General features: G+C 42.1%; 1 protein-coding gene across 2 annotated transcripts in view; it reads right to left on the bottom strand.

Annotated features, from left to right (window-relative positions):
- UGGT2 (UDP-glucose glycoprotein glucosyltransferase 2) overlaps positions 1 to 24,714 on the bottom strand; it is a 280,647-nt gene extending 255,933 nt beyond the window's left edge. For both annotated transcript variants that reach the window (XM_050947053.1, XM_050947062.1), the window contains exons 1-5: positions 24,522 to 24,714; positions 21,841 to 21,923; positions 8,652 to 8,782; positions 7,232 to 7,344; positions 3,203 to 3,377 (exon numbers count right to left, since the gene is read on the bottom strand). In XM_050947053.1, the coding sequence (XP_050803010.1) occupies positions 3,203 to 3,377; positions 7,232 to 7,344; positions 8,652 to 8,782; positions 21,841 to 21,923; positions 24,522 to 24,655 (636 nt within the window). In that variant the 5' untranslated portion in view covers positions 24,656 to 24,714. The remainder of the gene's footprint in view (positions 1 to 3,202; positions 3,378 to 7,231; positions 7,345 to 8,651; positions 8,783 to 21,840; positions 21,924 to 24,521) is intronic.
- Between the last annotated feature and the right edge of the window lie 2,728 nt (positions 24,715 to 27,442).

Genomic DNA, 27,442 nt, shown 5'->3' with positions numbered 1-27,442 from the left:
GAGCCATCCCTTGCCTTCCTCCTTCTTGCCATAACTCTGATGAATAGGGGAAGGACAGTGAGTTGTTGAGTAGATATGTGCAACACACCTCAAAGAACAGTTATGGAACAGGTTAAGGAACCCATTTCTTCTTCAAGTGATTGCACATATACATTCCATTCTCAGTGACTCACAAGCCATAAGACACAAGGCAGGATCAGAGTCTATTTCAATACATATTGGAGAATAACTCATTCCACCCCAGCATTGTCTCTGGAGACTTGAGCCACAGCACAGAGGAGGCGGCAAATGTAGGACCAAGTTGCCACTCTACAAACATCTGCAGTTGGAACTTGTGCCACAAAGGCTGCCAAGACTGATTGTGACCTCACTGAATGAGCTGTGACTCTGCTGGGTGGAGCAACATTAGCCACATTATAATACATGAGTTTCCAGATGTGATCCAGGGAAGAAATTTTCTGAATGATAAATGATTGACCTCTTACTCTGTCTGCTCTGACACAACCAGCTAGGAGGATTTACAAAAGTGACTGATTCTGTTCAAATAAAATGCCAAGGCTCTTCTGATGTCCAAGGTATGCAAACGATCTTCCTCCCTAGTTTTACGTGGTTTGGGGTAGAATATAGGCAAATAAATTGGCAGTTGAAAGGAAAGAGGAAACCACCTTTGGGATGAACTTTGGGTAAGGACACAGGTAAATGTTGGCCTTAAAAAAGAATGTGTATGGAGGTACCACCATTTATGCCCGCAGCTCTTCTGGCCAAGGTAATGGCCATCAAAAAATGCCACCTTCATTGACAGATGCAACAGTGAGCAGCTAGCAAATGGTTCAAAAAGGGGACCCAAACAACTTGACAATACTAAGTTTAAAGCCCATGGAGGAACAGGATCTTGAACTTGAGGATATAATTGACTAAGCCCTTTAAAAACCTCGTGGGCATTTCACCAGAGAAAATAGAGCAATTAGGATGGAATGCCAAAATAGCACCCAGATGTACTTTGATGGAACTAACCAAGAAACCATTGTGTTTCAGGTAAAAGAAGTAGTCCAGAATATGCTGAACTGAGGAACTGGTCGGTGATACCCCATTCTGGTGAGACCAAATGGAGAAATACCTCCATTTAGCAAGATAAGCAGCTCTTATAGAGGGCTTTTTACTATTTAGCAGGACCTCTTGAACATCTTTTGAGCAAGCTTGCTCTCTGTCTAGCTACGGAGCATCTATACAGTTAAATGAAGGAACCATAAGCTCGGGTGGAGTAGGCATCCATGATCCTGGAAGATCAGGTCCAAGTCTAGTGGAAGTGAGATTAAAGTTTCACTGACAGCTCCAGGACTATAAGTATGGGGCTATAAATATGACTCTGGCCTATTTCTGTGTTACGTTTAGCAATACTCTGTGAATGAGTGGGATTGGTGGAAAAGCGTAGAGGAGCCTGTCTGACCAAGCAAGTAAAAAGGCTTCTGTTATGGACTCTGTGCTGTGAACTGGAAGAGAACAGAACTACTGACACTTTCTGTTGGACTTTGTTGCAAAATAGGTCCACTTGGAGAAACCCCCACCACTGGAAGATCTATCTGGCCACATCTGGGCACTCAAACAATCTGCTCAGGTGGTCTGCAAGCAGGTAAGATGCTTCTAGATTTACTGAGATGGCAATACAGTTTCCTTCTGGACAGAGTAGAGAACAGTGGGCTCTCCCCTGCTTCTTGAGGTTAAACATTGCTGCCATGTTGTGAGAACTAGCAGGCTCACCAATCTGATAGCTTTCAGTTCTCTGACACTGATGTGTAAAGCTAAGTCCTCTGAGGACCATAGAACCTGTATTTGTAGAAAACCCAAGTGGGCTCCTCATCCCAGAGCAGAAGCATCTGTCACTAGCATGAGAGTTGATTGAGAGAGAGCAAACAGAACGCCTACATATCCATTGGCTGAATCTGTCTACCAAACTAGGGAGGTGAGGACATGGGAGAACACTTTTACTACTGAGTATAACTCAAGATCCACTTGTCCCAAGTAATCTGGGAGCAAGCTCTGTGGAAGTGGGACAGACAGTTTGCGAAAGTGAGAGGGTCTGGCTCATCAAAATGCCTACTTTGTGGTTCCTGGGTGTCTTAAGGGGCCCAGAGACGGAGCAGTAGGAGTGGGAGGCCTACACCTATAACCCCTGGACCTCTTTTTTTAATAGGCCCTGCTGAGGAGGAGGAGCAGAATATCACTGCGTCTGTTGTGGCCGATAGTGCTTCCTGACTGGAGCACATGTATACAGACCTAAGAACTTCACAGTGGCTGTAGAGTCAGTAAGTCCATGGAGCTTACTGCCCAGATTACTGAATACAAGAATAGAGCAGGACCCTCAAATGGTTAAGTCCAGGATATTACTGTGGACTTCATAGGGAAGATCAGAAGACTGCAGCCAGGATGATCTATGCTTGGCCACTGCAGAGACGCTGGGTTTAGTTGCCGAATTTGCTTCCACTGCAGTTCTGGAGGACTTCTCGTGACCAGTCTGCCCTCATTTACCAGGTAAGAGAACTCCTGCCTAGCATTCTACAAAAGTAGTTCTCTGAACTTTTCCACAGAATCCCAAATATTAAAATTGTATCATCTCTACAGAGCTTGTTGGGTAGCAATATGGAGTTGCAAACCCCTGTCAAATAGACTTATTTAAGACGTAAAATATGTATTTATCTGCACATCCATGTTTAACAAACCTCTTCATTTAAATGAAACTGAATATTAAGAGCAGTTTGTCCCAAGCTTTACAGCCTGATGAATAATCATTCTTAATAGTATTATACTACTAAGTTCTTAGCAATCTTTGTGAACTGACAGTAATTTTATCATATTGCACGTTTTCAAATACTGCCCGCATATCTGCAAACAATTAATTTTGATTTTGACATTGTATTCATTTTTAATCAAGAAAAATTATGGCAATGTTGGAATTAGTAAATATTTTACATAAACCTCAGTGGAAAACACCTGCAGCTAAGACAATGCAAAATATTACCACTTCTTTTCCACTTTCAAAATCTATGTTAGGTGTTACTAGATGAAGTGAAAGTTTCAAAATTAGTGTACACAATGTGCATGAATTCGGCACAGTGCAAACTAGAGATATGCCCTATCAAAAACATCATAAATACATTTTCAATAATTACAGTTTATTGTATTATTGTCAATTTGAGTTGCATACCTGAACATAATGCCGGAGAATATAAACAATTTCCTCCTTTTGCACTTTTTCAGACAAAACTGTGTGAAATTTAACAAAGTCTTTTGTACCAATTTCTGCATAAAGAATAACCACTGGAACATTTTCATTCAGTGCAGGGAATTTATGGTCCTTTTTAAATAGATATGGCCTGGGCCTGCAATTAAAAACAAATAATTCTGGAATTAGACACTGAGTTGAAATTTTACAGTAAATAAAATATTACTTTTTCCCCACTTTCTGGCTATCAAACTATTACAGAAATAAAACTAAAAGCACGCAAGAGTTAAAAAAAATGAAATTATCACGTGTGATCACAAAAAAAGACACGACAAGACATCAACTGGTTTTCAAACTAAAGTGTAATAAAGCTGAAAATTAGCATAAACTACTGGTGATTTTATTGCATTTTATTAAGTCACACCTAAAACTGCATTCTAATTACAGTAGAACCTCAGAGTCACGAACACCAGAGTTATGAACTGACCAGTCAACCACACATCTCATTTGGAACCGGAAATACACAATCAGACAGAACCTCAGAGTTAAGGACACATCAGAAACGGAGGCTGTTCATAACTCTGACATGTTCATAACTCTGAACAAAATGTTAAGGCTGTTCTTTCAAAAGTTTACGACTGAACATTGACTTAATACAGCTTTGAAACTTTACTATGTACAAGAAAACTGCTGCTTTTAACATTCTTAATTTAATGACACAAGCACAGAAACAATTTCCTTACCTTGTCAAATATTTTTTTAAAAAAACTTTCCCTTTATTTTTTAGTAGTTTACGTTTAACACAGTACTGTACTACACTTGCTTTTTATTTATTTATTTATTGATTGATTGATTGCTCTTTGATGCTGGCTGATTGTGTACTTCCGGTTCCAAATGAGGTCTGCGGTTGCCTGGTCAGGTCGTAACTCTAGTGTTCATAACTGAGATTCTACTGTAATTTTCTTTTTTAAAGTGGTCTCTGCATATTCCCACTTGTGAGAATCTAGCAAACAGCAAAAGGAGGTGGGTTGAGGAGTTCTCATTCAACAAGTATTGCAGCACTGGCCTTCCACAGCAAACACCATAGCCTGAGGCCAAATCAAAAGACCAAAAAAATATGTGAACATCACTCCAGGTAGCAGCCTTCAGAGTTCTGTAATAAAAGTGTCAGAGATGCCTTCAATGTGATACTAGTAAATTGAGCTTGGGGTTCTGTCATAATAGTTAATATGATTAGAACAGCGTTTTAATACACAGGCTAATCCACTGACACTGCAAGGAAATGGCACTCCCTTTACATGGATCCCCTAAAGCTAAACAAAGTCTAAACAACTTCCTAAATATCTTACTCATAGACACATAAAACTTGAAGCACCTCTGACATCTAAGTTATTGCTTCCAGTTTTCCCCAAATAAGAACCAGATTTCTGGGCCAAATTTGACCGGTGTTGAGACCACACAGGCCAGGTCCAATGCCAATGCAATTTGGCCCTCTGCCCCTCTGTCTCCATCTATGGAGGGGCAGGTGTGCCAAAACAGAGTGCTATTGCAACCACGTGGGTCAGGTCATAATACCTGGAGAAAATATTCCTGGACCTGCTACTAACAACAGGAAGGATTGCCTCCAGCAATTGGGGACCACACTTCCCTTCTACAACCCATGCTCTAGCATTGCCAGCTCACATTTTATCGCAAGCCTCCTGATATTTGCTGTTTCTCTTAAAGACCCAGCTTCTGGAACCCTCTGATTATGCAAGAATCTCCAACTTCATTTAAAAAGGGCAAAAATAGGTCTCTAACCCTCATAGGTGCAGAGGAAACCTTGCTAATTTGACTTGATCACACTCTAACCACCCCCTAACGAAAAGGCAAATAAAAAGTAAGAATATTTTAGGCATTTGTTTTTGTTTCTATTTCCTGATTTTTAAATCAGTCTCTTGAATTTTTGGGGTTCAATTCATTACTTTTGAACACTTGAGCATACTATGTGAATATCTGGTCCCCTGATTTTATAGAGGGCTCCTGAAGCTCATCAATGTTAGGGACACATCCCCACAAATGGGACTATGCAGAAGCCACCTTGCAGTAGTAGTTAGAGCAGGGGTCCCTAATACGGTGCCAATAGGTGCCATGGCGCCTGCCGGGGCATCTATGTGCACCAGCGTACTGGCAGGCGTACAAACATCCACCGAAATGCCGCCGAAAAGCCATTGATTTTCAGTGGTATTTCAGCGGCAACACCTCTTGACGTTGCCACTTCTCAGTGGCATTTCACGGATGCTTGTCCACCGGCCATGGTACTTGGTGGCTCATCATCCGGCGCCCGCCACCTGGAAAAGGTTGAGGACCACTGAGTTAGAGTAATTCCCAAGACTTTATTAAAAAGGCTTGGAGTGAGAGTCAAGGTCTCAAAATGCCCTAATGCTGGGCAAAATAATTTAATTTTGTTTTTTTAAAGCTATAATATTTTGGTATATACTTTTAAATCTAAGAAGTTAGAAGAAAGTTTTCAGGGCAGGAAATACACTAGAGTTGCCAAAAATAGCCTGATGCAACTTCAACACTGAAGTATTTAGGTGGAAATCATGGATATTCGATAAACAAGCAATTGACTTATATACTGACTTGTAATTCCAGCAAGAGGCTGTGGTCATAGGGGAAAAAACCATGTAAGTAAAACTCAGGAGGTTTTTGTAATCCACAGAATCCAAAAAGATATGTGGACTAGAATATGACCTCTCGAGGTCCCTTCCAGTCCTATGATTCTATGATTAAAACTTTTTGTGGTTTATATTTTATACATAGCAGAGTCCTGGATTTGTGCCTTGCAGGAGTGTCTTTCAGCTCCACTTATCTCTGCAGAGAAGTTGAGGGTATCACCTGCACTGCTTCACAAAGTTATGATGGCAATGACCATTCCAGGAAAATATCCAAAACACTAAACATAGGTCTTGGAAAGCACATAAATTACTTTCCATTTTCTCCGTGTTAAGTGTAATTGTTTTCGCTAGTTCTACACATATATTTAGTAAATGATTTTAACATATTATACAGATTTGACCTTACAGGCTAGATTCATCCAAGGACTATGCTGGTTTCTGCAGTCATAGACCCTACAGGAGGCCTCCAAAGGAGGGAAGTCTAGCAGGGTTGGGAGGAAGGTTGATTATATCAGCGAAAAGCTGTCACAATCTCCACTCCACTGAATGGCTACCAGCGGTCCAGCAGTCCAAAACATGAATGGCACTGACTGGATGGGGGAAGAAGTACAATGAAAGCAAACACTGATTCATTGTATTGGCTGATGAACTCCAACAGAGTGCACTGCAATGTTATGCCTTGGATTAAACCTTGCTGAAGCTGGTAGGTGTAACAGCTGCTCTTAGTTCAAGGTAAGTGTAAAAAGCAACTCTTTTGGAGATAAGTTCTGGCTTGAAAGGGGCTTGGAACTAAGAAGACAGAAAATAAACTGTCTCCTGCAGTTTGATTCCTGCTTTATTCAGGAAAACAGGATTTCATGTACATTCTTTGTAAAGAAACAGGATTGCATAAAAATGCCTGATATCATCATCCATTTTTCCTCCTAACTGAAACAACCCGCTAGCGCCCAAATTTTTGTTAACTGTTTGGGTGAGTCAAAAAAGAGTAACAAGTATTTAAACCTATCTTCCCCTCACAGAAACTCAGTGAAATGCAAAGTATGTCTCTTTGCATTAGGCTGGATGAATCCAGCCCTATGGTTTTTTTTAACATAATATTTTGGATTCACAGTTTGGTTAATTTCTTGTAACAGTAAATATTTATAACATTTCAAGATCAACAATAACACACTTTTCAAAATAACAAATTATTAATAGATGAAGTCTTCAAGCATAGTGCATGATTTATTTGCTTCATAAAAAACAAATCAGATAAGTGTGCGCTTTCAAGATACTTGAAGTTTTTGTAGTGCAATATTACATTTTCCTCTTTAATAATATGTGTTTCCTTAAGACAATACATTATATTTACCTCTCGGCTGCCTTCTTCAGAAGTTTTTTAATTTCATTAGTCTTACAGGTGCGCTTTTCATGAATAACCACAAATGCACTGCAACCTTCTGGTGGAGGTTCATCAGCTGCAATCTTAATATTTCAACAATTACACACAACCAATCTGCTTTAATTGCACTATAACTTAAAATTAATGCACAACTTTGATTAAAATAACTCATCAGCTACTATTAAGTTGTGCTTTTAATTAGATAAATTCAAAATTGGGTACATGTGAAGACAATAATTAAAAAGATTAAAAAAAAACCATATAAACATATGTTTTCTCAACAGAGCAACATTCTACCAAATCCATTTTTATTTTAAAGAACAAATATTCACATCTACTGTTTTATCTTTTTGGGGAGAGTAGGCGGGGAGATCTCTTTCACAAACTTTGCATTGGTGGAATGTATTCAAAGAAGGAAGGATTTTACTTTTGAGTTGTTGGCTGACATGCTAATGAACAGCGAGAGATAAGTAGGCAAAAGAAAATTAAATACAATACTACTCTCAAAATTAAACAGTTCACTTCTGTTATTCATTTTTCCCTGTCTTTTACCCCTATTCCATAATTCTTCTTGGAGCTCTGTCCTCAAAGTCTCTGGATATTTTTTAATTACCTCCTACTTCAGGTCTCCTCCTACCTTCTCTCAGCTAGAGCAATAAGTTTACTTTCACAAAGGGAAGCAAGAAAAAAAATGAAGAAAATGGCTTTTGAATTGATCCACCATCACTAGAGAATGAACTTGTTGCCAAAGAGCTAAACTAGGAGACAGCTGAGGATCCCATTCAGATATTTCTTTCCCATTCAGATATTTCTTGAAAGCAGCACTGCTACAGGAGAACAACAGGAGGAAGTATAAGCTTAGGCTGGTGGCATGAAATATGAATGATCTGAGTATGTACTTCATTTCCTATCTTCCCCCTTCTCAGCAATGGAAGGAGGTAGAGATCTGACAGTGCTCTATCTGTCCTAAAAATGTCCAAACTATAGAGTGGGATAGAAATGAAAACCCCACTAAGCAATGAATCCAGAATGCCAACCACAGGAAAGATTTTCCTACTTGGGGAAAGCTTAAATTGTGAAGAGCAAAAAGTCTTCATTCCCAAAGCAGTATAGAAAATAAGCCTGAGCTCTGACGTAAAAACAGATTCAACAAAACTCTCCTTAAAAAAAAAAAAGCTATCTATCCCATAAACATGGACACTTTTTCCTCAAAACTTAATACAATGCTTTTATAAAGTACATTATAACATAACCTATTTATAACATTCATCATGTTTGGTTCCAAGTAATGTCTATTACATTCTACAGATGTTATAGACTACATGATTTACTTCAAAGTACAGCTATCAAACATTTCAGAAGACCAAATATATCAGCTAATTTTACACACCTGTTGAAACATCTGAACAGTTGGTGAGTATGCCCTTATGGAAAGAGCAAACTTCAAGAGATTGATCTTCAAATTGGATAAAAATTGTCCTGCTTTCTTCAAGATTAAGTTGTAATAAGAATGTTCTGAATCTGTTAAAAACAATACAGGGAAGATTTTAGTATTTGGCCTCAAATAGTATGGCATGTCCATTGGCATTAGGCAATATGCAAATATTACACCAGTATTGATTACCAGTGGAACACAAAAGGATCTGAACTGTCTCACTCGGTGAATTGTTTTACTCAGCAAAACTAAAAGCCTCACATCAATGGGAAAAAAAGCTGCAAGTGTGAACTAATTCACCATTTTCAGGAACTGAAAAATCAACTCAGGACAAGAAAGGCAATAATGCTTCCCTGTATAGCTTCACTTACTGCTCATAATGTATTCATATTTTTTTTCTGAATCTGAGGCTCTTTGTGCTTTGTGCTGTTCCAAAACATTTTATACAAGCTATAAGGTTACTCACCTGTACATGGAGTTCTTCCAGATGGCCTCTGCACATTTGTTTTTGGGATGCACTATCAGTGCAGCTTGGACTAGTGGAACTTTAGACCAGCAATGCCCATTAAACTTCTCTCATGCCCCCTGCACCTCCCTTTGCAACGCCAAGTGTTTGAAGAGCAAAACTATGAAAGGGGGTGTAGCATACCAACCATCTCAGTTCTTTCCACTGCTCCTCAGGTTGAAAGTTCAAATTAGGACTCCAGGGAAGAGAGGAAGGTGGGTATGGAATGTGACTATGCAGAGGTTCATCTCAAACTCTCATCACAGGAGAGTAACCTTCAGTTCTTCAGATGGCCTCTGCACATTCCCATTCTAGGGAGTTTGGCAATCAGAACTCGTCCCTCCAGACAGTGGATCCTATTTAAATAGAGATTATAATATTTCTCTATCAAATTATTCATCTGGTTTATGCCAGACCTAAGGAATAACATTTTGTAAAAGTATGACTGAAGTTCCAAGTGCCAGCTCTACAAATTTCTAATATGAGAGTATGTCTAAGGAAGGCCATCAAAACAACCTTCACCCTAAACAAGAGTGCTCCAAAACCTCCTGAAAGAGGAATAGTGGAGTGTTTAACACACTATTCAATAGAGTCTAATAGACTTAGGAAGGCACTGAGATGTGAATGCCTGGTCCTTATTCTTTTCCCCACACGAGAAAAGCAGTCTAGGTGATTTTCTTATATGCTTTAGAACTATTCAAATATAAGGCTAATACTGTCTTAGCATCCATGGTGAACTGCTATCTTTCCTTTCACTGAAAGTGAGGCCTAGAAAAAAATACTGACAAGTTTATGGACTGGTTGTGGTTACACGCTTTTACCACCTCTGAGAAAAATTTCAGATGTGAATGGAAGACCACTTTATCTTTGTGAAAGGCTCTAAATGGGGGTTGCAATCATAAGAGCCTGAAGCTCACTAACTCTTCTAGCAGATGTAATATAAAGGCTTTCATAAAGCTTATCTTAACTGAAAGAGGGAAAAAACAGAAAATGTGGAAACAGCAGAAGTGCTAAATGACTTTATTTCAGTTTTCACCAAAATGTCAGTAGCGCTGGATGTCTAACATAGTGAATGCAAGTGAAAAATGAAGTAAAATCAGAGGCTAAAATAAGGAAAGAACAAGTTAAAAATTACTTAGGCAAGTTAAATGTCTTCAAGTTACCATGGCCAGATGAAATACATCTTAGAATACTCAAGGAGCTGACTGAAGAGATATCTGAGACAGGAGAGATTCCAGAGGATTGGAAAAGAGCAAATGTAGTCTATAAAAAGGGAAATAAGGACAATGGGGAACTATAGACCAGTCATCTTAACTTCAATACCCAGAAAGTTAATGGAGCAAATAATTAAGCAATCAATTTGTCAACACCTAGAAGATAGTAAGGTGATAAGTAACAGTCAGCATGGATTTGTCAAGAACAAATCATATCAAAACAACCTAATAGCTTTCTTTGATAGGGTAACAAGCCTTGTAGATAGGGCAGAAGCTGTAGGTGCGGTATATCTTGACTTTGGTAAGATTTTTTAATACTGTCTCACATGACCTTCTCCTAAATAAACTAAGGAAATACAACCTAGATGGAGCTACTATAAGATGGGTACATAACTAGTCAGAAAACCATTCCCAGAGAGTAGTTATCAGTGGTTCACAGTCAAGCTGGAAGGGCATATCAAGTGGGGTCCCACAGAGATCAATTCCGGGTCCAGTTCTGTTCAATAGCTTTATCAAGTCTGTGGATGATACCAAGCTGGGAGGGACTGCAAGTGCTTTGCAGGGTAGAATTAAAATTTAAAATGATCTGGACAAACTGGAGAAGTAGTCTGAAGTAAATAAGATAAAATTTAATAAGGACAAATGCAAAGTACTCTAGTTACGAAGGAACAATCAGTTGCACACATGCAAAATGGGAAATGACTTACTAGCAAGGAGTCCTGCAGAAAGGGATGTGGGGATCATAGTGGATCACAAGATAAACATGAGTCAAGAGTGTAACACTGTTACAAAAAAAGCAAAACACCATTCTGGGATGTTTTTAGCAGGAGTGTTGTAAGCAAGACACGAGAAGTAATTCAATTAAAGAATCGAGAAGCAAAAACAATTAAAGGTCTAGAAAACATGACCTATGTGGGAAGACTGAAAAAACTGGCTTTGTTTCGTCTAGAGAAGAGAGGACAGAGAGGACATGATAACAGTTTTGAAGTACATAAAATATCGTTACAAGGAGGAGGAAGAAAAAAGTTCTTGTTAACTTTTGACGATAGGACAAGAAGAAAGGGGCTTAAATTGCAGCAAGAGAGGTTTAGGTTGGACATTAGGAAAAACTTCCTATCTGTCAGAGTGGTTAAGCACTGGAACAAATTGCCTAGGGAGGTTGTGGAATCTGTATCACTGTAGATTTTTAAGAGCAGGTTAGACAAACACCTGTCAGGGATGGTTTAGATAATACTGAGTCCCGCCATGAGAGTAGAAGACTGGATTAGATGACCTCTCAAGGTCCTTTCCAGTTCTATATATATATACCTAAGGATCAAAGAGTCACCCACAAATCCTTCAACGTGTGAAGAGATGTCAGTCTTTTCAGCAAATAACTTCGTCCTGGACAAATGCAGCCACAAAGCCCATCTTATAACAAAGGCCATGGAAATCGAGCGTGCCGCCATGTTGGCCACGTCTAATGCAGACTAGAGGGACGTTTTAGCCATCAGCTAAAGCCACCTTCATTGATTATGGCCTTGAGTTGATCTTTATGGGAGTCCGGAAGTTATTAAATAAAGGAACTGAATTTCGTATAGTTCTGGTAGTCCTATTTTGCCAGCTAGGCCTGGTAATTTGCTACACGGAACAGGAGGATGGCTGATGAATATGCCTTTCAGCCAAACAGGTCCAAACATTTCCCATCTCAGTCATTTGTGGAGGATTTAAACTGCTGCTGGTGACCCCTAGAATTAACCGTATTCACAATGATGGAATTCGGAGGCGAGTGGGAAAAGAGAAATTCTGTATCCTTTGCCAGCATGTAATACATTTTGTCCACCCACTTGCATGCTGGCAGGATGGATACAGGGGTCTGCCATATGACTTTGGTGGGGTCCAGAAGTGCCTCATTAACTGAGAGGGCCACAATGGTAGAGGCAGAAGAGTGTAAAATGTCCATCAATTTGTAGTGAGGCTCAGTCACTTCCTGCAACTGTATTTGCAGGGCTTCTGCCACCTTCTGAGATAGGACCTGGAATGATTTAAAATCATCAACCATGGATGGCGGAGCAGGCATCATCACTAATCTCAGGATGACCAGAAATGAGCTTGAGGAACATCTTCCTCCTCTGCCGCAACTTCCTTCCCCAGCTGCAAGTCTGAAGCCTTTGAAGCTGCAGCTGAAGGAGGATGCCACCTTGTCTGTTGGTATGTCATACTAGGTGCCTGGGAGGCCTGCTGCCTCTGAGTCTGCCAAGAGTCCCAGTACAGCCACTTAGGGTAGGGGACCCGTGGCAAGTACCACAGTTGGCCAAACCATGGAGGTTGAGGGTCAGGTGGACGATATAACTGGTGCCAATAGTGAAATAAGGCCTCATATGACGAGTAAGGCCAGTGGGAACCCAAGTCCTCTTGCTCACTTTCCGACTCCGATGATGAGAAAGGCAGTGCGCGGCAGGGAGATGTCAGCAAGTCCAATGCTCTTGGAGAACTTAGTACAGGGGTGAGTCCAGTGTATAGAACACTAAGAGATTTGTCACACACCAGAAATCAGGTGGTGTGGATGGCATCAGTACCAGTGGCGTTTGTCGGTGCTGAGAAGCTTGTAACAATGGAGTCGGAGATGCAACCCTAGCCATATAATCTGCTGGTGTCACGTGCACCAGGGTCTGTGCCAGTGCCGATGTCCATGCAAATGTACCCTTGTCCAGAGTGGATCTTCCATGGCTTTCACGCCTCTGAGGTACCAGTACTTCTTTGCCTATACCCATCGGGTCTTTGGCAGACCAACATATTCTGTTGGCTTGGTGCCAGGCATGACCTGGGTACCAGCTTTAGACAGCTTCAGTGACTTCAGTACCAATACCAATAGAGCTGGAAATCGTTTCCAGCTCATTCAGGGCTTGCTATGGGGACTCACAGACCCTTTCGTAGTGGTCTTGAACGACTGGTTCGTCTCCTTGGGATCATCTGCCTTCGAAGTAAAAAGGTTGCACTGAGAGTTCTTGCCGGGACTTTGGGGCATGAAGGGCTGACTCCACGAGCAGGAGTTTGAGCCTTAACTCTCTCTTTCCTAGCCCAGGGTTTCAGTTGCTGGCACCAACCACACTTTTGTGGATTGTGCTTTTCTCCCAACAAGCGAGGATCTGGCAGTCAATGGGATAGATTCCTTGCAAATGAAGCACTTTTTGAAGCTGGAGAGCCAGAGTTGGTGGTAGGAAAACCCTTTCTTCTTTTCTACTTCTTCAAAAAACAAATAAGGTAACAAAGGAAAAGGCTTCAAGGAAAGATACAATTTACAAAACTAAAGACTGTTAATCTCTAGCCAGGAGTGGTTGAGAAGGAACTGAAGAGGGAATACCTGTGCATGCTGGCAAGCCTCGTGGCAGGCGAGGAGTAGCGCATGTGCGGGTGGGACAGACTGCTACCGAAGCTTCCAATCAGCAGTTCAGGAGTGCAGACACACCTATAGTGGAGCACCCATAGGGATACTACTACTCGAAGCTAATGTGCCGATATTTAAATAGGGTAGATGGGATGACCAACATGGCTATCAGCCTGCAGATCTGACACTGATTCCAGGCAAGATAATGGAGCAGCTGATATGGGACTTGATTAATAAAGAATTAAAGGAAGGTAATATAATTGATGCCTATCAACATGGGGTTTATGGAAATAGATTCTATCAAACTAATCTCATATCTGTTTGATGAGATTACTAGTTTAATTGATGATAACAAGTGTTGATATAATCTACTTACACTTCTGTAAGGCATTTGACTTGCTACCATACAACAGTTTGAAGGGAAAAAAAGATATAACATTAACATGGCACACAGTTAATGGATTAAAAGATGGCTAACAGATAGGTCTCAAAATGTCATTTTAAATGGGGAATTATCATCATGCAGGTTTGCTTTTAGTGGGGTCCTGCAAGGATTGGTTCTTGGCCCTATGCTATTTAACATATTTATCAACGACCTGGAAGAAAACATAAAATCATCACTGATAAAGTTTGCAGATGACACAAAAACTTGGGGAGTGATAAATAATGAAGAGGACAAGTCATGGACAGAATGCAATCTGGATTACTTTCAGAATGGGGGACTCTATCCCAGGAAGCAGTGACTCTGAAAAAGATTTGGGAGTCATGCTGGATATTCAGTTGAAGATGAGCTTCCAGTGTGATGCTGTAACGAAAACGGCTAAACAAGGGAATCTCGAGTGGGATAAACAAATTATTTTATCTCTGTATTTGGCATTACTGTGACTGCTGCTGAAATATTGTGTGCAGTCCTGGAACTCACAGTTCAAGAAGGGTGTTGATAAACTGAAAAGGGTTCTGAGAAGAGCCACAGGAATGATTGCAGGATTAGAACACATGCCTTATAGTGGAAGACTCAAGGAGCTCAATTTGTTTAGCTTTATTAAAAGAAGGTTGGGGGTGATGATTACAGTCTAAGTACCTACACAAGGAACAAATATTTAATTATGGGCTCTTCAATCTAGCAGAGAAAGGTATAAAACACAATCCAATGGCTGGACTGTGTTATACCTTTCTCTGAAGCTAGACAAATTAAGACTGGAAATAAGGCATATGTTTTTAACAGTGAAGGTAAATGACCATTGAAACAAGGTATAACAAGGGTCATGGTGGATTCTCCATCACTGGCAATTTTTAAATCAAGACTGGATGTTTTTTCTAAAAGGCATGCACTACAAATTATTTTGGGAAAGTTTTATGGCCTGTATTACACAGGAGGTGAGACTGGATGATCACAATGGGCCTTTCTCGCCTCGGAATCTACGATTCTGCTTTAAAAATTGCCATCCCACATGTTGGATTTAAAACACATTTTGCCAGCTCTAATAAAATATCTAGATCTGGTAAAATAGACTTACTGCTGAAAGGTGAACCCAGAATATCAAAAAAACCAAGAGTGTGGTTTCCGCTAAGGTTACCAAAAGAAAGTTTAAGGTAGTAGCTATTTTTTTTAATTTGAGCTCATGAAATTAGTGCATATCTTCTGGTGGGGAGGAAGAAGATGGTGCACCTACACTGTCATCGGGTGAAGTTTGTACATCAAGATTCTTATTTATGTCCAGTGATTTTACAGGCCCAGGTTGCTCTTCTTCAGACAATGACTTCAGGACAAGTAAAGGAGACAGTTCCTTTAGCAGCACCAGTGAGAGTGATAGATCTGGGCAGAACAGTTCCCATACAAGACCTTTCCCTCAAACCCTTCTGGGAGACCATTCTTTTTGTGGTTACCTTGCTTCAGCATTTTTAAACACAAAGTAATACCTATGAGAAAGTTATAATGGCCACACTGCCCACGGTAGTGCCTCCCAGTCCTGCCAGTATCAATCAAGAAGGGAGTTCCCTATCATAATCACAGGTTTGTGAACCCACCCTCCCTATCTGAAAGGCTGGAACTGAGAATCCCAATAAAGCTTTCTGATCTGTTCCCCGGGACAAGAAAGGCAAGTAAAGTCATCCAATTGGTTATGGTTTGATTCTGGATTCAACTGTGGATCCAAGGCCTGGTATCAGGACGTTTCCAAGGGTGACAACAACGGCTAAGTTAAATGAAAAGCAGAAAGGGGTGAGACAAATTTCCTAGAGCACCATCATGCACCAAAACAGGAAGTTCTGCAAGGTGTTTTGCATAGCTAAAGAAATGGGTTTAGCCTTGTAAGGCTTTCTTGTTTTGTTTTGTTTTTTTAAAATTTTCCAAGACAAAGAGAAGAAAGAACCAATCCCACTGCCTTACTCTTCTTCCTTTTATCTTTAAGTACCAAGGATAACAACCAATGCAACATAAGGGGCCCCCAAATCCAAAGGCAAGTCCAAATGGAGACATTCCAGGGGTTTAACTCAATGAACTTGAGCCACAGTAACTATAGATCCAGGAATGCATCATGCGTGCTATCAGGCTTCAAGTATGAAACTCATGATTTATAATCCTGTGTAAGGTGTAAATCCACATTAAGGTGTTGGCTCTCAATATGACCCATTGCTATTGCTATGACTTGAGCCACAGTGTAATGATTTGTACTTCGGTGCACAAAATAAGTACCAGATCCTTATGGGGTATGCCTGAGGACTGCCTCTTTTAGCAGAGGCCAACACCTATGAGGCCAAATGTGATGAGAAGTACCAGAACCTTTGAGGCCCCCTCCTGGAGGCTTTGTGGTCCTGCCACAGCCCGTTCCAGGAAAAAAGCAGTGAAGTTGAGTCCTTCCTGGCTATCAATAGAAAGACTGCAGGAAAGCAGCCAATCAGAGCCCAGCCGGCTCAGTTAAAAGGAGCTGTATTCCTAGCTGGCACCAGAAGAGTTGGATGACTGAAACTCTACAGACAAGGAGGCCCCAGAGAGACTCTGCTCAAGCAGGAAACAGATGGAGAAAATCCAAGGACTGTAACCCTAAGGTAACAGGTGAAGGTGATGGGACCAAGTGGGACCCATTCAAGGTCCTGTTTACAGGGTCTCTGGGTTGGGACCTGGAGAAGTGGGTAGGCCTGGGGCCCTCTACCAGCCCATGGGGAAGTGGCCTAAGACCAGAAGAGAAACAAGACTCTTTACTAGAATCCAAAGAAAAGGGCTAGATTTAAAAGGGCACAAGAGGGGCTGAAGAGAGAAGGCATTCTCAGGAAGGAGGGGCTGAATCCTGCTTGAGTCAGAGAATTGGAAGACTTTTGTTTGTGTTTATTTTGGACTTGAGTACCTCAGAAGGGTTTCACTCATGCATATTGACTCTGTGACTTGGCTGGAGGTTACCTAGCTAGGTTGTCAGCTGACAGGGAGTGCCAGGAGTAGAGGGAAAGTGCAGGATTCCACCAAGTCACTAGGAGGCACTTACAAGAGGTAAGTGTCCTTGTCACATCAAGTGTTTATGTTCAGGAGGATCCAATGTATGCAGAATCATTATGACTGGTCCCTGAAGTTTGGCTACAGAAAAGGAGACTGACATCTGCACGGGGACTCTGGTAAGCTTTTTAATCCAATCAGGGGGTTGGAGCTGGGTCTGCCCTCCCAGATAAAGGTGTCAGCTCCATGGGTGCTCTGGGACTGGAGTACCCATGGAAAAAAAAATAGTGGGTGCTCAACACCCATTGGCAGGCCCTGCCGATCAGCACTTCCCACCCGTCGCTATCAGCTGTTCAGTGGCGTGCAGGAGGCACTGCAGGGAGGAGGAATGAGGGCAGAAAGAAGTGGGGAAGTGAGCAGAGTGGGTTGGGGTCTGGGGCGGGAAGGAGTTGGGGGCTTGGGAGAAAGTGTGGAGTTAGGGCAAGGCCTGGGGCAGAATGGGGGTTGAGCACCCCCCAGGAACTGAGGAAGTTTGCACTTATGCTCCCAGACCCTCTGGATCCTTGCATTTCAGTGCTGGAAGGTTTAGTTGGTAATGCTTCCTGCAACAGTATAGCTTGGAAGAAATTCTGATGCTCCTTTCTGGACCTGGTAAAGGTGCTGATTATGGAGTAACAAGAGTCAGAGAAAGGCTAAACAGCACAAACATGCATTTAAAGCAATAAATCAGCATGGTAGTAAGTGCATCTCTTGAAATACAGTTTCTTAGTCTTTCGTTTCAATATAGCATATTTTCAACCCTCATCAATACTCCTCTGCCCAAATGGCCTAAAAAGATCTGAGGGCGTTTGCAATTTGCCTGAAAGATTAAGAAACCTGACTTTGCCAACTAACAAAGTATCAAGTAACTCCTCACAAAAGTCTCTCCTCTCTGTTTCCATCACAAACCCAAATCTGTCATTTACAACAGGGATTCCCAGACTAGTGTGTATCTACTGCTGGTGGTACACTAGCTTTACCTTTCATCAATTCTCTCTCTCTCTAGAAATAACATAATTGGAATACTTGATTTTTTTTTGGCAAATTGGTTGTATTAAATTGCAGGAGCACAATATTCTGCCTTGAATATGGAAGATTGACATCTATGTAACAAGTGTATGTATTGTTTAGTAGTAAATAGGGCCACAATCCAGAAAAGCACTTAAGCACCCACTTAACGCTGAAGAAATAACCAGTCCCCTAACCATAGTGAATAATTTTGGATGTTATTGATCTGTTGACATATGTTGCAAATTTATTTCAAGGAAAAAGTGACTCAGTTTTTATTGCTCTATTAATTTTAAGATTTAAGTGGCAAAGTTTAAGACTGAATGGATGATGAAAAGTAGTTAGGATAAAAAGCAAATACTGCCATGTAACGGGGGGAACTGACTGCATACCCACAATGTGTACTCCCACACTAACTTTTAGAGATTTAAAAATATTTGTTTGAGTGTTAAATGTAACAAGTTTTAACCCTTTCAATCTTACATATCTTTAAATTGTTTTAATACATCTCTGTCCTATGATATGACAACTCTATATATATGCAGCCCAAATCTACATTACACAAAGTGTCAGATGTAATATAATATTTACCCCTCTTTCCAGATCACAGAATGAAGGTGTCAAGATGCAGCAGACATGATCTGCAATATATCTGCCTGCGCTGCCAGGATATTTTCCTCTGACTTAATATAATGCATTTTGTTTATTGTTACATGGCTGGAAAACTGGTCAAAGGACATCACTCATGTCCAAAGAGCCTAGAAATGTTTGCTGTGGAAAAACATGGAATTCGCATTTTTGCAGAGAATCTTTAGCTTTTATATTTTGTGAATAAACATTAACTATTTACTAAATTGTACATCAAGTACCAGTGTCACTTATTCTATAGATTCTCAAACTGGGGGGCACAGAACATATTCTGGGGGGGCTGAGAAACTGCTGGTGGTAGTGGCATGGAGAGTGGCAGCTGCTGGCTGGGCACCCAGAGCTGAAGGCAGCGCCACTGCCAGCAGCACTGCTGACAGCGGGCTTACTTTCAGAGCTGGACGGCAAGAGAGCAATTCTATTAATTGTATTATGATTGATGGCACTGGTAGGCTTTGAACGTGCTTAAAAATTGTAAATATAACAGTGTTAAACTGACACCTATATGTATTTTGGCTAGGGAAACTAAAGTTCAACATTTAATTTTAATGGGGAAAAACAGACTTTAATTTTTTCCAGATAATTTTGTTCTTTTTTTAATCACAGAAAACTAGGATCCCTGCTCAAGCCCCAGCCATTTTGAATACTTATTGTCACACACTTGTATTCAATGTATCACTTAAAGGTTTCACCAAATTCCATACAGATTGCTCTGCCTGAATCTTTTTTTTATCCACTAACTTTGTAATTAATTACATACAAAAATGATAAAGTTTCTAAGGCTTTATTTTTAATGTGTGCCCAAATTCCTCACTGCTATTGATTCTATTACTCTTATAATGATTTCTCTCTCAATACCAGTTCTATCATCTTACCAAGTTTTAAAATTAGACTTACCAGATGCCTTAGGTCTTTTTATCTTTTAAAAATAAAAACTTCCACATTTGTGTTTTTTTCTAATCCTGTACTATCTTGCCTAGTTCTCCAACACTCTTAATAAGTAATTGCCACTGGGCTGGGATGCAAATCCACCAGCCATACTTTATACACATACAGTTTTCCCTCTCTACATCCTCAGTCATACAACTGTTCTCTATATAACTTAAGCGATAAATATAGCTAAACATGGATTCAGATTTATGCTCAACAGATATCTACATTGTTAGTCACCAATGATTATTAATTAGTGTGGCTTCAATTCCTGTAAATTAGGATCTTCAGTTTTCATCTCCTCTTCCAGAAGGATGTAAAAAATGAGTTGTGTAGCTTCTCCTGTTTTTCCATTTATTGTATTCTTACACACATTTCATGACTGATTTTGAAAGCTTTTGACAATGCCTTTGTTTTTCCCAGCATCTGTCCTCCTCTCCCCATGACTTAATGCAGTGGTCCCTAAACTTTTAGGGTCATGCCTCCCCTCACCTGTCTGCACACACACTGCCCAGGGCCAGGAGTGGAGCCATAGATCCTGGGGCAGCAGCAGGAGACATAAGGACAGCCATACCGCATCAGACCAGGGCCACCACATCCTCCCAAACATTCCTCCACACCCCCATAGGGGGCAGAGCATGGGACATAGGCACCAAGTTTCTGCCAGAGGTGTGCTCACTCAGGCCCTGCCCCTACTCCACCCCTTACCTCAAGGCCCCACCCCACCCCAAAACAGCTGATTGGCAGTAGGCACTGGGACGGAGGGGGAGGTGCTGACTGGTGGGGCCTGCCAGCAGGCAGAAAGCGCTGAGGGGAGATTGTCAGGGGGGTTCCTCCTCGCCCACCTCACTTCCCCGCCCACTTCCTCATGAAGCACAGGGCCTTCCAAAGCAGGTCGCCTAGATTCACCATAGCCTAGGGACAGCTCTGGTAGGAGGTGCATCCCACTTTGGGGACTTTTGACTTAATGGGTAGTACTAACATTCAAGTTGTACAAGTAATTCTACCACATCTAAATAAAAGATGCAATTCAATCTTAGTGTAATTAGTTGAAGAAAATCCTTTGACAGGAAACGGAAAATAGAGCTTTTTTGTTACATCTGTTTTTTTGTTTATATTTAATAGAAGATATAGTGATGTTCTCAGCTGACTTGGACTGTCAGTCACAAACTGTTCCTGTCTTGCTCCTGGGACAGTACAGCCCCTTACTTAGGCTGGATCAGAGGGTTTTAATTCAACTACTTTTTAAATGGGCTTGAGAATTCAACTAGCTGTAAATCTGCCCTTTATTTCTTTTCATATTATGCATAACTAGTATTTTTTCCTTTTAATTTTATTATTTTAATCAACTTTGCAGTATTTATATAAATGATAATCATTATGTTTTGTGACCATGTGAGTCTAATTGGTTTATGATTGAGTACTTCAGGATATTCAGTTCAGAGACACCCAATGGCAAAAGAAACCACTCATAACTCTTGCAGAGTGTAACAATTTTTTTCACAGAAATTGGTGTTTCTAGAGTAAATATTCACGTCCAACAACTAGCTTCACCACAGGCATCTGGGATCTGCAGAAACCCTTCTTAATAAGACTCCCTTCTTGCACTCCTGTACCTCTTGAATTTCTTGAATAAGCTCCATTTCAGAGCCCTCACACAGAGTAGAAACCTCCCCAAAAGGAAAATATACTAAGTATTCTCAATGATCTCAAGGTCACATCATACCATATATCAGACAGACAGGCCAGGCAATGTCAGACATTGTCACTAGCAGCATTGTGTGCTCGGGCAGCTAAACTTGGAGCCAAAACGAGCTTTAAGCAGTCATGTAAAGAGGATGCACTTAAACAAAATAAGATCTTGTCACTGTGGCAAAAGAGCCTCTACCAAGGAGCAGTTGAAGAGTGAGTCTTTGCATAACTCAAGTTAATGTCTTAATGAGAAGATTACAATTATATTTAGTACAAGGTGGTAGTGTCTGATTAAAACATTTTTTTAAATTACTTACCTCTTTTCTTATAAATTGTTAATTCTCGTACAGTTTCCAAAAACTGCCAAAACTTCTCATTACCTTCTTCTGCAATAAATTCACTGTTTTAAAAAAAATAAAATTAATTTGTCCATATGTGATTTTTGTTTAAGTGTACAGCACAGTAAAAATCTACACTATGCTACTTTGAAATTATATAGCAACATAATAGTTCTAAACATTAACTATAGTCTTGCAAGCTTCTATGGTAAAATAATGAACACTGACCTAGTTGTATCTTTTTCAGTTAAATTAAAAGTCAGAACCAAATGCTTTCAGTGTGCCTCAAGCTCAGCAATCAGATCTGCACAGTAAAATCAGCAGGTAGATAGAGGTAGATTAGCACCTTTTACAGGAATAGATGAAACTTATAGTCTATTTTATTTTTGTTTCACATACATGTCAACATACAGAATATACATATGCAATTAAACACATACATTTTTTCTATATTTGCTTTGCAAAAATGAAAATGCACATTTGATCAGTTGAGAATATTTAATTAGTTACAAAACTGTACCAGTGACAATAACCTAGCTGGAGATCCACAGGTGGTCTCCAACCTACACAGAGCCTTTAAAGATGGATAGTTTGTTACCACCACAATAGTGAAGGACAGTTATTGGTTTTATTGCAAAGAACTAAATTCCTCTCAATTTAATTAATGTCACTCTTTGTAATCACACTTCTATTGTTAAAAGGACATCAACAGAAAATTTGCTACTTTGCTTCCAATGTTTATAGATGAAGAGCTGTAAATGTACATAGAAAGGGGAAACTGATGAATTGACTGCTATGTGAGTCTTTCACACAGCAAGAGGGGTGATAAAAGTTATAAAAATGAGAAAGTACAATTGTAAATCCATATTTAGTGATAGAGGCTGCAAAGGGCATATATAGTACTAGAAACTACGTTTAACTCATTTTTTGAAATTGAGGAGATTCAAGCTAACAGTATCACTTTAAGTGTGTTGGTTTTGTTTTAGTAATATTAAAACTATACACATTTATCCACCCTTTACTTGATATGCCTTTGCTGCATTTGGGAGGGGAAAGTTATTTTACTAGGAAGATGGGTGGGTTCAGCTTTATGTAGATATCTCTGAGCTAGGAGGTGAAAACCTTATCTAATAGCTGGTTGTTGCTCCTCAATTTGACCTGTAAAACATGTGAGTAGGGGAAAATATAACAACTTTTATGTACTATATTTTGAAAATGATATAGTTTGTTAACTCATACAACCATAGCACTATATAAATAGCCAACAGCATCCATGTATGCTCCTTAAAGATGTGAACTGCTATGACAGTGGGAAGTATTAGGGCAGATATATCTCAATTAAAGGTATGTCTACACTAACTGCCGGATCGGCAGGAAATGATCAGTCTATTGGGGATCGATGTCATGATACATCGATTCCCAAACACACTCCCCGTTGACTCCAGAACTCCACCAGTGCAAGAGGCAGAAGCAGAGTGGACTGGGGAGCAGCGGCCATCGATCCCACGCTGCGAGGACACTCAGCCCTCGTCCAGACTAACCCGCGGCATCGGCGGGTTAAAATCGATTGCTCGGGGATCGATATATCGCGTCTAGTCTGGACGCGGTGTATCGATCCCCGAGCGCGCTTACATCGATTCCGGAACTCCATCAATCCGAACGGAGTTCCGGAATCGACGCGGAGAGCCGCGGACATCGATGCCGCGCCGTCCAGACTGGTGAGTACCTCGATTTTAGAAATTCGACTTCAGCTACGTTATTCTCGTAGCTGAAGTTGCGTATCTAAAATCGATTTTAATTCCTAGTCTGGACGTGGCCTCAGTAAGTCAATCTAAGTCGATCTAATATACATCGACTTCAGCTATGCTATTCTCATAGCTGAAATTGCATAGCTTAGATCGATCCCGCCCAGTGTAGACCACAGGCCTTAGAGACCACAGTCAACGTTTCAGGCCTTAATTCAATCATTAACTATTAGGGTAGGGGTCGGCATCCTCTGGCACGCGGCTCACTAGGGTAAGCACCTGGCAGGCCGGGCCAGTTTGTTTACTGGCCACATCGGCAGGTTTAGCCGATTGCAGCTCCCACTGGCAGCAGTTCACCGTCCCAGGCCAATGGGGGCGGTAGGAAGCCAGTGGGAACCACGGTCTGCCGAACCTGTCAACATGGCAGGTAAACAAACTGGCCCAGCCCACCAAGGTACTTACCCTGGCAAGCCATGTGCCACAAGTTGCCGACCTCTGAATTAGGAAATGCTTCTCCCAAAGGGTGGGGCAAGAAAAGCAGGCAAATAATCACATTTTGCACCTTCCTCTAAAACATCCACCCATACTGGCATCTATCAGAAAGAGGATACTGGACTGAACAGAACATATTGCTGATCCAGTAGGGGAACAGCCTCTTTTTTTCTTCCTTGCAATAACTACTAAATTGAGGGTTACTACTGAGGCGGAGGTGTCTCAAAAGGAGCACCCACAATTACTCGACACTCACAAAAACTTGCACCGCTCAAGACAAAACTCGTATTACAGGGAGCCTCGTCCTCCCTCTCGAGGGGGAAGCGGCACCGGAGAGTCTCCCGCTAAAGTCAGGACTCCCCAGTGCCCCACATGCCGCGGCCGCTCCCCTGCCCGGGCCCCGCGTGTGTTGCCCGCACACACCTCGCCTCCAGCAGCAGGGAGGTCGCCGGCCACTTCGCCGCCAGACGGGCCGTCACGGCCTTGGGGGAGGCTAAGGCCCCGCACGGGAGCAGCCACGCGCACAGGAGCAGCAGCAGCGCCGCGGCCGCCGCCATGGGCAAGGCGAACTCGGTGTCGGAGCAGGGGGCCGCTGCCACACAGGAGAGTGAAGCAACAGAGACCAGCCCCGCTCTTCTCTGACCTCCCTCCCACCTCTCGCCCCCTACCCCGCTGATTCATACAATAGCTCCGCCTACGAACCCGGCACCCTGCTCCCATTGGCCCGGAGATGCGCTTTCCCGCGCTATTGGTCACCCAGGAGACCAATCAGAGCAGCCAGCCGAAGGACTAGCGTGGCTAAAACAGGCGGCAGCTCCTCAGAGCCAGTACGCGGCGCTAGGGGTGGGGCTGGCGCGAGAGGCGGAGCGGGGTGTGGCTCACGGGCTACATGAGCGGTCAGGCGGGGACTTTTTGCTCCTTGCTTATTCCAGGGGCTGGTTTTCGGGCCAGTTAACGTGCCCTGCCCCCTCCGGGAAAAGGTGCGTGGGGGGAGGATGCTCCAGACCAACAAGGATAAAGCGACATCCCCCTTCATGGTCTAGGTACAGTGCGGGACAGCACACACACACACACACACACACACACACACACACACACACACACACACACACACACACACACACACACACACACACACACACACACACACACACACACACACACACACACACACACACACACACACACACACACACACACACACACACACACACACACACACACACACACACACCCGCGTCGCACGCAGCGCTGAACCTGAGGGGACCAATTATTTACATTACCTGCAAAGGATCATTTAGGCTGAATTGATGGAAAGTCATTGCCACCCGCTGGTGGAAATCTGGGGGCCGCTCTCCCCCTCCAAAACGTAGCAAAACGGAAGAGAGTTTCAGCTTATAAGATAGGAGGTTCAGAGTATTGCCAAATTGAATAAAAAATTTTTATTGCAAAACTTGGGGGAGGGGCGGGGACAAGCTTCAGCTGTTGAGAGACAGTCTGAGAATCTCAGCTCTCATTTATCTCTCTCTCTCTCTCTCTCTCCTCTCTCTATATATATATAAAGTTTTTATGGTTGTTGAAGAACTTTGAAAATGTGAAGCAACTATACCTAGGAGGCTCAGAAAGACAAGGGAAAATCAAAATGAATTATTTTAAAAGCTGCTTTCATGCTTCTGGGGGTCTGACTGGAGGTTCTTGATGTCCTGATTAGGGTTCCTAGGGTTCAGCACTTGGAGCTGGGGTTTGGGTTCATATGGGTTGGGCGCCTTGCCCTAGGGTTAACGTTCTTAAGGGTATGACACTTAGAGCTAGGGTTACGCTTCCTATGCATAGGGCTTCCTGCCCTAGGGTTAGGGTTCCTCTGGGAAGGGCACTTGGAGCTATGGTAAGGCTTCCTGTGGGAAAGGCACTTAGAGCTAGAGTTAGAGTTACTATGGGTAGGGCTTCCCGCCCTAGGGTTAGGGATCCTAAAGGTAGGGCACTTGGAGCTAGAGTTAGGGTTCCTATGGATAGGGCACTTGGAGCTAGGGTTAGGGTTCCTATGGGGAGGGCACTTGGAGCTAGGATTTGGTTACTATGGGTAGGGCCTTCCGCCCTAGGGTTAGGGATCCCAAGGGTAGGGCACTTGGAACTACGGTTAGGTTTCCTGTGGGTAGGGATTTCCGCCCTAGGGTTAGGGTTCCTATGGGTAGGGCCCTTGGAGCTAGGATTAGAGTTCCTATGTGAAGGACACTTGGACCTAGGGTTATGATTCCTATGGATACTGCATTCCGTCCTAGGTTTAGGGTTCCTAAGGGTAGGCCATTTGGAGCTAGGTATAGGGTTCCAATGGGTAGGGCACTTGGAGCTACGCTTAGGGTTCCTATGTGAAGGGCACTTGGATCTAGGGTTATAGTTGCTATGGGTAGGGCTTCCCGCCCTAGGGTTAGGGTTCATAAGGGTAGGACACTTGGAGCTAGGGTTAGGGTTCCTAGGAGTAGGGCACTTGGAGCTAGGGTTAGAGTTCCTACGGATAGGGCTTCTAGACATAGGTTTAGGGTTCCTAAGGGTAAGGCGCTTGGAGCTAGGGTTAGGGTTCCTATGGGTAGTGCTTCCCACCCAAGGGTTAGGGTTCCTAAGGGTAAGGCGCTTGGAGCTAGGGTTAGGGTTCCTATGGGGAGGGCACTTGGAGATAGGGTTAGAGTTACTATGGGTAGGGTTTTCAGTCCCAGGATTAGGGATTCTAACGGTAAGGCACTTGAAGCTAGGGTTAGGGTTCCTATGGGTAGGCCATATGGAGACAGGGTTAGGGTTCCTATAGGTAGGGCTTCCCGACCTAGTGTCAAAGTTAGAATCAGGACTCACAATTTGTCAGACCACTCTGTTTTATTAGCACAGCGCTCTGCGAATAACACCCAGATAATGTGAGTGGCCATGCAAGACCCAAACAGTCTTATTTATACAGATAAAAGAGCGGGAATTAGACAAAGGGACAAAGAAAGCAAAACAGTAAAATTCACCTGGGGCACAGCATGCATATTCTACTTCCTTACTAACTCTTATCGATCTAAGGCTAATACTTCACCAATTGCCCTTAAACGGTGCAATTGTTCTATGTTAATGTCTGTATTCCTGACACCTGGATTGCAGCATTCCAACAATTTTGCTTAAAGTTACAGACAGCATTTCTTTAATCCTTTCTATTTTCACAATATAATTCATTCTACTTTCACACTAGGTTTAGGGTTCCTAAGGGTAGGGCACTTGGAGCTAGGGTTAGGGTTCCTATGGGGAGGGCACTTTGAGCTAGGGTTAGGGTTCGTATGGGTAGGGTGCCCTGCCCTGGGATTAAGGTTCCTATGGGT

Source organism: Gopherus flavomarginatus, chromosome 1 (assembly GCF_025201925.1).
Source record: "Gopherus flavomarginatus isolate rGopFla2 chromosome 1, rGopFla2.mat.asm, whole genome shotgun sequence".
Taxonomy (NCBI): Eukaryota; Metazoa; Chordata; order Testudines; family Testudinidae; genus Gopherus; species Gopherus flavomarginatus.
The sequence above is the reverse complement of the archived record's forward strand: the minus strand, read 5'-3'. Positions and strand labels throughout refer to the sequence as shown.